General features: G+C 41.5%; 1 protein-coding gene and 1 long non-coding RNA gene across 2 annotated transcripts in view; one reads left to right on the top strand and one right to left on the bottom strand.

The window, feature by feature from the left end:
• Positions 1–1,555: 1,555 nt before the first annotated feature.
• Positions 1,556–4,253, bottom strand: LOC145363302 (uncharacterized). Its single transcript, XR_013890012.1, has 3 exons — positions 3,782–4,253; positions 3,578–3,655; positions 1,556–2,017 (listed from the first exon to the last, which is right to left on the bottom strand). It is a non-coding gene; the product is annotated as an uncharacterized LOC145363302 (long non-coding RNA).
• Positions 4,254–4,271: 18 nt separating this feature from the next.
• The window catches only part of lman1 (lectin, mannose-binding, 1), a 49,629-nt gene continuing 41,101 nt past the window's right edge, over positions 4,272–12,799 (top strand). The window contains exon 1 of the mRNA XM_080218639.1: positions 4,272–4,491. Coding sequence (XP_080074765.1) covers positions 4,305–4,491 — 187 coding nt within the window. The 5' untranslated portion in view covers positions 4,272–4,304. The remainder of the gene's footprint in view (positions 4,492–12,799) is intronic.

The following is a 12,799-nucleotide window of genomic DNA, read 5'->3' on the forward strand; positions in this document are numbered from 1 at the left end:
TTGATAAGAGAGGGGATTAAGGGTTATGGGGAGAGGGCGGGAAAGTGGAACTGAGCCACGACAGATCAGCCATGATCTTATTGAATGGCGGGGCAGGCTCGAAGGGCTAAATGGCCTACTCCTGCTCCTATTTCTTATGTTCTTACGTACGATTCCCAGCTCGTGCACGGTGGACAACCAAATCTATGTTTCGATGAGCATAAGCCATGCAATAAATTCCTCAACTTTATAATTCAGCTAAAATGAAAATGTATTATTGGAACTTGCTTCAAATGCAGTGGGGTTGTGAGTTATGAAAGTTAGCATCTAATCAACATTGTCAGAAAGAATTTCACACTTCCACCACCATTTGTGGGAGGTAGTGTTTCCTAATTTCTCTCTTGAGTGGTTTCTTTCTAAATAGTCTATCAATTCTCAATCATTTTGATTTTATTCCTTCAGGGGCTTTGGGCATCACTGGTGAAGTAAGTATTTATTATCCATCATTACTTGCTCTTGAGAAGTTTGAGCCATTGCATTCACGTAAATCAATTTCACAAAATCTGAGTGATTTGCACGCCATTTCAAAAAGCAGTCAGTTTGGCCAGACTGGGTAAAAAGACCAGGTTGTTTTTCCGACTATACATTAGTGAACCAGATGGGTTTTCCCACAATTTGGATGTTGCAGGTCACCATTTTTAATTCAGGTTTTAATAAACTGAATTTTAATTTCCTAGCTGCTATGGTGAGCTTTGAATTCACATCTACACATAGTCCAGTAACATAACCATGATGCTATCATAGCTGCTGTAAGTACCCCTGAATATTTTATACTAACATGTTACCATGCTTTAAGTATTAGATGAGCCTACATTGTAGTCTCATCTAATACTTAAAGCATGGTAACATGCTAGTGAATCTATCCTGCAGTCCTTCAAAGGCCAATATATCCTCAGGTGCAGGGCCCAGAACTATACATGCTTTAAATGTCGTTGAACTAGGGCTTTGTTTTGCTATGGCCAAACTTCTCCCCTCTTATATAGTAGCCCTCTAACTAGAAGTCTTCTTTTTTAAATATTTGATTCATGCAATTATATTCCAATTATATTCATGGACCCATAAATCTCTTTGAACCTCCACTTTTCCTAGCATTTTATCACTTATTCATCAAGACATCCGTGTAGTGCCTTCACTGGGGGAAGAATGTAATTTCAGCCTGATAAGTTTTTGAATTGCAGGTTGATTATCAATGTAGACATAGGAATTTAAAATCAAGAGTTGATAAGTTCCAGGTGTGAGTTTTTCATATATTATCAATCAATCTCCTGATATGATGAATCAGAGAATAAATATGGAGATTCAACAATATTGTGGGAAGGGGAATTATAATGGGAAGAACTCATGTGGCACACAGACCAACTGACTGAATGTTTGATATCCGTGCTTTAGATCCTATGCAACTCTGTCTCTGGTACACTTGCATTGCTGCTTTCCTCTCTTCTTTGTCTTAGTTCCCTTGAGATGGGTGGTAGAGTGCGTTTTCAAAGGATTTGTGAGAATCCTACATTTACATGTTTAGTGCGTCATAGTTTATATTGATAAAAGTCATAATAAAGGACATTGACATTTACAATTGAAACAAGTTGACACAAAAATTGGGGTAAAAACGTAAGAACAGAAAATCAAGTGGTGCAGAAACAAAAGGCAAATAACTGTAAAGTTTCAACAAGATACATATTGATAGATGGTGTGATAGACTCATAATGAGTATGCCCAAGATATAAATGATTTCTTTTTATGGTTCCTCCCATAATTGAAGAGTCTGATATGTGAAATTGCCATGGACCAGTGAACTGGCACTTCATGTTTCCATAGGTGCTTGGGAGAATTTTTGCAGCTGCACCATCTCTGGCCTTCCTCTGGGCACACTAGATGTTGCGAACTTGGTGTGAATAATTCTTGAAGCATGCTGAATCATATTGAAGTACTTTGCTCCATGTGGTTCAGTTAGCTGTAGTGTTTTCCCATGGAAGATGGTCTGCAAAGCAATAAGACTGTTGTTTAAGATGCCTTGTACCATTTGTACTGACCACATTGATGTCATTTGTCCTGAGTCTGTTCCCCATTGAAGATCCACTTAGGGATTGTGTAATCATTTACTTGGGTGACATGACCTGCCCATCTAAGTTAGGTTTTCTGAAAGGCTGGTCTCCATGCTGCTGAGACCAGAATAATGAAGGACCCTGTTGTTTGTGAGTTCTTTTTCCTGTCATCGATAATAATGTATATCATTTTCATGCTCCAAGGTTAAGACAATGAAGAAGTCGTGCTTAAAGAGCACAGTTCCTGCCTGAGGAAATTAGAAATCACCCAACTTCAAAATTAGCCCTGTCATTTCATTCCACATATAAAATACAATCTGCCTCCATGCCGCAGCCCACTGCTCCTTCACCACTCTGCCCGCTTGCTAACTCAATGCTGCGCACCGATCCCCAGGTCATGCTGGTCCCCTGTATAAATCTAGTGGAAATGGTCAAGAACTTCAAGTTTCTAGGTGTCTAGGTGACCAACAACCTGTTCTAGTTCCTCCATGCCAACACTATAGTTAAGAAACACCGCCAGCACCTCTACGTTCTCAGGAGGCTTAGGAAATTCAGCACGTCTGTTACGACTCTCACCAACTTTTACAGATACACAATAGAAAGCATCCTTTCTGGATGTATCACAGCTCTTATCAGGAATGCAAGAAACTACAAAGGGTTGTGAACGTAGCCCAGTCCATTACACAAACCAGCCTCCCGTCCATTGATTCCATCTACACTTCCTGCTCCCTCGGAAAAGCAGCCAGCATAATCGAGGACCCCACACACCCCAGGCATATTCACTTCCACCTTCTTCCGTTGGGAAAAAGATACAAAAGTCTGAGGTGACATGGCAACTGACTCAAGAACAGCTTCTTCCCTGCATCCATCAGGCTTTTGAATGGACCTATCATATATTAAACTGATCTTTCTCTTCACCCTTTCTATAACTTCAACACTATATTCTGCACCCTGTCCTTTCCTTCTCCCCTACGTACTCTATGAATGATATGTTATGTCTGAATAGCGCACAAGAAAAGAAATACTTTTCACTATATCCCAAAACATGTGACAATAATAAATCAAAGTTTATTCCTCAGGTCAAAGTTTATTCCTCATGTGACAATAATACGACAACAGATGAATGGATACTGCTCGACAATCACCAGGCAGGAACGTTCCTTTCCTGTGGAGGAATACTTCAGCAGTCAAGGACAGTCAGCCTCCAATCTTCGGGTAAGCCAAGTTCCACACAGGAGGATGGCCTCAACCAGGATCTTGGGTTCATGTCACACTATGTGTAACCTTTACCATTTGACCTGGGCTTGCAAAATCCTACTAACTGTCCTGGCTTGACACAATTCATACCTCTTTAGCTTGTGATTATCCCTCTCTCCACCCATATTGTCTGTACCTTTAAAGACTTGATTGCCTTAAAGACTCGCATTCCAACCATTATCTTGCAAGCGAGTCATTGTCTCTATATGCCCTGCTTGTGAATCCACCTCTCCACTCACCTGAAGGTGCAGCACTCCCAAAGCTCATGATTCCAGATAAACCTGTTGGACTTTAACCTGGTGTTGTGAAACTTCTTACTGTGGCAAACACCGCAGGAAAAGAAAATTCGAGGCATTACTAAGGGGAAAAAAAACTTTCCAAGCTGTCAGCAAATCATGCAGTTAACAAGCATTTTGTGTAACTGGTTCAAAAATAGAGCTTACAGTTTAAAGCATAGAGCTTTGATGAAGGGTCATGGAGACTCGAAACATTGGCTCTATTCCCTCTCCACAGATGTTCTTAGACATGCTGAGATTTTCTAGCATTTTCTGCTTTTGTTTCAGATTCCAGCATCTGCAATGTTATGCTTTTGTCACACATCGAACTTATAAGTTGAGACATTTTGCTTACAGGTGAAGATGTGAGTTTGCACTATTACCAAACACAGAGCTAACAGGTTGAGACATAGGGCTTACAGGTTAAGAAGTGAGTTTGCACTATTATTAAACATAGAGCTAACACGTTAAGAGATGAGTCTGTACTATTATCAAACACAGAGCTTACAGGTTGAGAGGTGAGTCTGGGCACTGAGGGGCAGCTTGCTGACACAGGTGTGCCTCCTCAGGTGTGGGCCAGTCACCCTGTGCCCTTTGACCCTGGGGGAGCCGGCCTGTCCAATGGGAAAGCGCCGTGTTGGCTTTAGCGGGTTTCCCGGCATGCGGCGGGCGCTGGCTGCGCGAGGTGAAGATGGCGGCGCTGATAACGGTTCCCGGCGGATTGCTCCTGCTGCAGCTGCTCCAGCTCAGCAGCGGCGGCGGGGGAGGCGGACCGGCCGCCGAGCTGCCCATCCGCCGCTTCGAGTACAAGTACAGTTTCAAGGGGCCGCACCTGGTGCACAGCGACGGCAGCATCCCCTTTTGGACGCATACGGGCAGTAAGTGGTCACTGGGGTAACCGGCGGCGGCTCCTGCTGCTGCTGCTGCTTCTTCCCTCGGGAGGGAGGCCCGTGTCAGCTACTGTCACCGCCGCCTGCTGCACATCACCCACTGTCTCTTTCACCCCCTTTGCAGCTTCCCCAGAGCTGTCAGCAGCTGTGCAGAATTTGGAGGTGGGAGAGGTTGAGACTCTCAGCATTTGGGAGCATTTTCATTTAAAGAGTGGGTTGCAGATCCGGAGTTTACAGTATGAACCACTCCCACAGAGGAGCTGTCACATATTTTATTTTGGCCTTTATTTCTCATTGCAAAATCTTCCTGTCTAAACATACATCATTAAACGTGAATGTTATTCTGTCATTTTTCTTTTTGGTACATTGAAACTCCAGTGTTGAGTGCCTCAAGTGCCAAGAGATCAGTCGTCCACTCTTGATTTGAATCAAATTTCAAGTGTATTGACGTTCCCTTTGATCCGTCGTTCTAGGTGCATTCAGCCATCGGGTGCTACTCTGCGTAACCTGCAATGTATTGATCCTAATCTGGAATTAAACATGCATGGCAAAGAATTAAGATTATTTTAACATTGAGTCTTGGGCAGAAAAGTGAGAAATTGCAATTAAGACAGGACTATGAGATAATGTATCTGGAGATGTCAAAGAAGACTACATAGTTTACATACATGGGGCCTACATAAGGAAGCTTGGAGTCTGTCGCCTATTCTCTGCAGGCAGTAGGGCAGTTAGACATGGTAGTTAACATTTGTGGGACACTTTATTTGATTGAATAAGAAGTTTCACAACATCAAGTTAAAATCCAACAGGTTTATTTGGAATCATGAGCTTTAGCAGTGCTGCTCCTTCATCAGGTGATTGAGACTGCAAGCATATGAATAGGGAAACTATGCTAAAACTGTATAAAATACTTAGCTTGAGGAGGGCACAGAGGCTGCAAAGATAGGCCAAGCGAATGGGCAAGAAATTGAAAGATGTGTTATAACATGGGAGATGTGAGGTTGTTCATTTGAGTAATAAGAATACAAAGGCAGACTATTTTAAATGTGTAAAATCGCTAAATGCTAATATTCAATGTGAACAATTATCATAAAGTACAAGAATAAGGAAATTTGCTACAGTTGTGCTGTGTTTTGATTTGATTTATTGTCATGTATTAGCATACAGTGAAAAGTATTTGTTTCTTGTGCACTATTCAGACAAAGCATATTGTTCATAGAGAGGAAGAGAATGCAGAATGTAGTGTTGTAGTCATAGCTCGGGTGTAGAGAAAGATCAACTTTAGGTTTATTTAAAAGTCTGATGGCAGCAGGGAAGAAGCTGTCCTTGAGCCTAATGTCCTAGATGCGTGGGGTCCTGAATTATGCTGGCTGCTTTTCTGAAGCAGTGGAAAGTGTAGACCCTGTCAATGGATGGGAGGCTGGTTTGAGTGATGGTGAGATCACATCAGGTGTACTGTGTGCAATCTTGGCCTCTATAGCTAAGGAAGAATATACTTAACCAGAGGTGCAGACTCATGATTGAAAAAAACTGATCCTTTAAGACTCAGATGAGGGAGAAACATCATAGTTTGTGAACATTTGGAATTCTGTATCCCAGAGAGTTGTGAATGTTCCATCGTTGGATTTATTTAAGTCTGGGATAAATAGACTTTTGACTCCAGAATCATGGGAAGTAGGTTGGAAAGTGGAGTTGAGGCAGAAGATCAGGCATAACCATACTGAATTGCAGAATAGGCTCAAGAGGCTGTACTCCTTCTATTGCTTGTATTCTTGAGTAGTTGGACTGCAGCTGGAGTAATGTGTACAGTTCTGGTCGCCGCTTTACCAAAAAAAACGTGATTGTGCTAGAAAGGGTACAGGGATAGAGTTTTAAAATTCCCTGAAACAGCTAATTCACCCTCAAGCCCCCAAAAAGACCCAGAAAATCCAACTATGGGACAACTAATGAAAGAAGGGCACCTGATACATGGGACACTGCCACCTGCAAGTTCCCGCTAAACCACTCACCATCCTGACTTGGATTGCTGTTCCTTTGTAGCCGTTGAGTCAAAATCCTGGAATTCCCTCCCTGACAGCATTGTAGTTCAACGCACAGCACATGGACTGCAATGTTTCAAGAAGGCAGGTCACCACTACCACCTGAGGGCAACTACAGATGAGCAGTAAATGCTGGCCAGCCAACGAATGAATGAATTTTTAAAAATGAAAGAAAAATTGTCTGTATATATGGTGAGCTGCTTCTCCAATCTTAGGTTTTGGAGGAACAATGAGGACAGAAGAGTTGGAAACCAATTTATTTTCCCAAAATGTTGCTGCTTTCAAACTGCCCCATTAAGTGACAGCTAGGGAGAGGGGAAGAGCAGGACAGGGGGTCTTACCTCTTTCCATTACCTGTTGATAACATATTCTAAGCATTCTCTTTGGTAATTGCTGTTTTTTTACTCACTTGGCAGTGTAGTGGTTATCTATTTTATCATTGATATAAAATGATAATGTGTTATTTAGTAGAGTAGAGGGATAATTTGAGTACTGCATAAAAGTTGACACATGTCTGGAACTGTCAGTTAATGTGCCAATAAGACAGTATATGAAGATTTATTGATGCAAACAAGGTGTTGTAAGATCACATACTGCCAAATCAAATCAGATATGTCAGCAGTGAGTTGGCAATACTTTTAATTATAGTGCATTGCTGTGACCATAAACGCTTTATATATCAAGGAGTTTTATACACGTTCAATACTTCTTGGCACTTTGGTAATAGAACTGTAGATTTTCCGTTGTGGGTATATTGTAGACCCACGTACTATACTTTAGCATGGTACGATTTGAAATCTGAACATCTAGTTTTAGTCCAGTATCTCAAAAATAAGTAGCATGCTTAATTTTCTCCATGTTGCAATCATGCCCCAGCCCTTACTTAACTGAAGTCTGATCTTGGGTACTTTGTGGAATTCGTTTGCTGGGTCCAATTTGGAAAAAGTAATGTAGTAACTCCAGTTATAGTTTCCATGTGACGGGTTTTTAAGTAATCTAGTGCCTGGATTGCAGAGTAGAAATTTGGTGGAATCAGAATTTGAATTAAGTGGTATAGACTGTACATCATAACTAAGCAACATGTTGAGATTATAGTTTACTATCTTCTCACCTCTGCTTTACCCTCCAGTCTATGTGCTATATATAATGTATAAAATGCTAGGTTTAGTTCATTTTATGTACTTTTTTTTACCAGTAGTTGATGTAATAGCAGATGGCACTGCTATAATAGAACTATGCAATTTGAAATAAATTTAGGTTTTATTTCACTGCATCGCAGCATGTGATAGCATGCATTTTATATTGTCATGTGATAAATTATTGAAGTGTGTTGTTCACAAATCACCATGTCCCTTTGAAATCATATTTTGTAACTTATAAAAGAATTGTGAATTTTAATTCTACTGAGATTGTGCTCCTGATTGTGTTACGGCTAAAGCAGTTTGTGTTTAGTATAATTGTGAAGTAGTCATGGTCGTACGATGCAGTAAAGGCCTTTTGGCCCATCAAAGTGGTGTACTGAAATTTCAGTGTGAAAATTTATGCAAATACAATAGCAATGTGGGGCAAGATGTTCTGCACAATCCACTGCGTGGAGGTGGCCTACTATTGGCCAGCGATGGGATCGTCTGGTCCTTCTGTTGTCAATAGGATTTCTCGTTGAATGCACCACTTGCTGTTGGGGAACTTGCAGCAAAGGTAAACCATAGGCGGGACAGCTGGAAATTTCTGGCCAGTGTGTTTTTGTTGAGGATGGGGTAGCTGATAATTTTCATTAAACATCAAGATTTAATTTGTTGTTGTGAAAAGATCACATGGTAGACCTGTAATATTTTTGAGTGGAATTTGCTGTTTCGACAGCTGTTGTAAAGTCAAATGCTCGCTATCGCATCACCAATGAACACAAGTCATTATTGGGGTATTTGGCATTTATTGGTTTGATGTTGGTAAATTTACTACTTTGCATTCAGTGAAACTGATAAATGTTGTTACTTGTAATATTTATTAGTTTAAATTCAATAGAGATTTGCATGATAATTGCATTAATAATCCAGAATCCTGGACTAAATATTCCAGAAATACAGAAAAAATCTCATATGGAGAACTAACAGCATCTGTGGAGAGAGAAATAAGGACTCAACATTAACATTTTCTGTCTCCAGAGATGTTGCCAGGCCTGAGTTTTACAGCATTTTCTGTTTTTATTGTCAGAATTCCGATAGGTGCAGTATTTTGCTTTTACTTTGTCAGTTTGAGAAATTAACATTTGAAAATAAAACAGTTGGCGAAACATAAAGCATTATAAAGACCCAACTGATCCACTTGTAGTCCCTTTTGGAAAATTTCCTTCCCTGGACGGACCAATATCCAAATGACAAGGTTAAATCCACAACTTTGAAACTGCTTCAAGCCACAGTTATAGATAACTGTTAAATTTTAGTCTTTGTTCAGCCTAGTGTTAAATGAGAGATTGCGATCAGTGCCCTCAAACCTGACAACCACATATTAATTAACAATCTTGCAGATTTCAGAACAACTCGAGCCTCCATATCGACACTCTTCAGAATCAAATAATAGACAAGAGGAGTCTGGGACAAGGTCCTCTTCAATCAACATCAAGGCATTTTTTAGGCCTAAGTGAATCCATCTTGAACAGAAATATAAGCTGCATTGAAAAAATATTTACAGAAGTAGAACCTCAAGTGAACCTCAACATCCACTGTATTCCATTTTGCCACAAGAATACTAAGTGCTCCCTGAAAGTGCCCTTCTGTGGTAATATCGTGCAACATGACAGTACTCTCTCCTATTTCCTGAATGCAGCTGAAACAGATGCTAACCTTCCATAACCATCTGAATAAGCTGGCTGCTTGGAGACTTGGATCAACCTGATCAAGAAATAGGCAAACATGCTGGCCAACCTCAGTACTTCGGATGTCAAAGGTGGTTCTTTTGTGTACTGTGTATTGGTATGGACCAGAAACGATCATACTTGATGTCTGAAAGATGTACAGTTTGTTGCTGGAACCTTGACTTACACCTTGGCCACCTGTGCTGTTGCCTGTTGCTATGATGCTGCAACACTTGAGGAAATTCAGGAAGTCAGGGTCTCTCTGTCTACCAGGACAGTGGCAATATCCCTGTCATTTAAGCTGTTTTGGGCAATCCAGCCAATGCTGGTGAAGTTTGGAAAGCTGAATGGAGTTTGCAAAGTCACAAATGCCTCTTGAAAGTCATAACACAAAAGATGCCTGGCTTTGATCATCCTTGTCCATGTCAGCCCTAAAATCATATCCACACAAACCATGGTAAATGCAGATATTTGCAAGCAAAATACTGTGGATGCTGGAAATCTGAAATTAAAAAGTGAAAATGCGATGGCTGTATCTGAGATTGAGTAAATATTTTGCTGACATTTCGTCAGAAGAGATTTTATAATTTTCTGCGATTGTGATCGTACAAAACAGACAAATGTTTTACTACTTAATGTCTGATTTTTCACCTACATGGAGACATCACAATAGCGTGCTGCACTATTCCTGACACAATTATTTGGCTTAGCCACAGTCATGAGAGAGAAACCATATGGACTGCAATGGAGCAAGAAGTGGAGCACCATCTTCAGTGAGCAAATGGGGGATAGGCAATCTGACAATCAGTAATGAGGATGATCCTCCCTGAATATGGGATCAGTTAAAAATCAGTAACTTTCTCATTTGTAGCATTTAAGACATTGTTAATGTTTGTTCTTCTGGCTCCAGCATTTGTCATGGAACTCTGAAAATGCTTTCAAATTGGCAAGTAACAGGCAAACGACTCGTCAAACACCAAAAAATAGAACTATCTTTGTCTATTGGGTTGAATAATGAGTAGAGACAGGTCCTTATGAGAGGAGTTGCTGCAGAAGTGTGCCTGTATTTTTAAAATTATTTCAGTATTAATGCATCCCACCTGAGTTGCACTACATGCAACCTGCTTTGTACCTTTGTGAACACTTGCAGAAGTTTACAAGGCTTTTTTTTTAAACTCTAAAATCATCAACTCCATTGGTAAAATAGGGAGTAACTGAGCCTTAAACATTAGCAATGTTCTTAGACTTGGACCCATGTTAACACCTTTCTAACTGATATTGGCTAGAGTGGTACTAGTGAAACAGCAGTTGACTTCCTGGATTAATCAACCTTTTGAAAGACACTGGTAGAATATGCATGATATCAAGAAAAAAATCTAAAAAACCATTTGGGTGTGGTTTTGGTAGCTGTGTCATTGGTAGTCTAACATGGAACTTTTGGTGTAACTTAATTGTGTTCTATCCTGGTAGTAATCAAACTTACAGTTTGAGTACTTGCAAAATTCTCTCATCATAAGTTTTGGGCCCGATTCTCCCATCAGGATGCGCTAATTTTTTTGGCGTGTCAGGTTGGGTGACATGCGTGTTGGCCATTTCATGGGATTCATGCGTCCGTTCCCCAAGTATGTCCGTCTCTGTCACTGGAGAGCAGGCACAGTCGAGATCACGCTGGAAACTGGCAGGTAGACCAGGGAAGTGATTTTAATCTGTTCTTCATGTAATTTAAATGTCATTACTGGGCCTGGGACTGAATTGTCTGGGTCCAATAACATCACCCATCCCGCCAGGAAAATTTCACTCTGGGTTTAGAGTAGCTCCCCATGTTTGGGGAACTAGCAGGAGACCCTGCTGGAGTGAAGGGGGGACAGTCGTGGTGGGGGGCCTGGTGGGATTGGCCACCCCAAGGGTTGGGTGGTGCCTCCTGGGCAAGGACACCCTGGCAGTGCCCATCTGTGCCCCTGGCACTGATCAAGATCCAAAGTGCCTATGCTTGGGGCACATTGGCACTGCCCATCAAGCAGTGGGCAGTGCCAAGGGCAGTATGGCCTATTGTGGGTGGAGCTTGGGAGCAACCAGTGTGGGTGTGGGCTCCTGCTTCATTCTGCACTGAGATTTGGTCAGGGCTGCCAGGAGCCCAATGCTTGGGGGGCAGTCTAGAGATTGGGGCACCCTGGGAGGTGGAGGGAATTGGGGCTGGTTTGGGAATGGTCATGGGGTACCTTGATTTGGTTGGGGGGGGGTGGGGGGGTGGTGGTGGGTTGCTGGGGAGATGCAGCACTGCGAGGATCCCGGGCTGGTCAGTAAACGGGAGCCTGATAGCGCGGGGCCACTGTGCATGCACAGAGTTCCAGAACTCAGATTTGGGTATGAAGAGGCACCACGTCGCCTATCTCTCTCCCATGTCTCCCATGTCTCCCATGTCTCCCATGTCTCCCATGTCTCCCATGTCTCCCATGTCTCCCATGTCTCCCATGTCTCCCATGTCTCCCATGTCTCCCATGTCTCCCATGTCTCCCATGTCTCCCATGTCTCCCATGTCTCCCATGTCTCCCATGCCTCCATATGATTATCACCTCTGCGCAGAGTGTGGGAGATTAGAGTTTGATATTGCACTGGAAAAATAATCATGAATTACACTATTTTTCCCACAAATTCAGCACTTAGAATTTTTTTGGGAGCCCTGTATCTTTGACCGAAAGTTCCAAACATCTTAAATGTTTGTTTTTAGAATATGGAATCTGTAGTAGTGTCCATCTTTATGGTTTTCTGCACTGATCAGTTTAACTGGAGAAAAATGCCATGGGCTGTTGAAATTCGCTGGTGTGTGACTTGTTTTACAGGCAAATTTTCAAATGAGAGATCTGAAGCAAATTAGCTATGCTCTTGGCAAACTGTTTTTGATTCCAAAAAATGGCTTCATAATTAGTTTTATCATTAATTCCATTCTTTGTTGAGATGTGAAATAGCAGAGTACCTGGTGGGTCAAAATATCACTGACATCCATTCTAAAGTTCCCATATATTTACAGCTCTTGACTTGTTGCTACTGATTGCTTTTTGTTGATTGTTTCACTTTATAAATTGCTTCTGTGGCTCTGGTTTGTAGTAAGGAACACTTTACCAATAATCAAACTTAAAATCTTTACTTCCTTTCATCTAATTATTTCTCCATGTTGAATGTGATGAGTTTGGGTTTAGTAATGCTTTAATGATTGAACTTTCACTAATGCTGAAAGAGCAGAGCTCGCTCTTTGGAGATCTATCTTGTAGTTGGTTGCTGCAGAATCCCTACAGTGCAGAAGAAGATCATTTGACCCATCGAGTCTGCACCAACAACAATTCCACCAGGCCCTGTCCCTATAACCCTATGTGTTTATCCTGTCAATCCCCCTGATGTTAAGGGGTAA

Source organism: Carcharhinus amblyrhynchos, chromosome 1 (genome assembly GCF_965287045.1).
Source record: "Carcharhinus amblyrhynchos chromosome 1, sCarAmb.v2.hapA, whole genome shotgun sequence".
Lineage (NCBI taxonomy): Eukaryota > Metazoa > Chordata > Chondrichthyes > Carcharhiniformes > Carcharhinidae > Carcharhinus > Carcharhinus amblyrhynchos.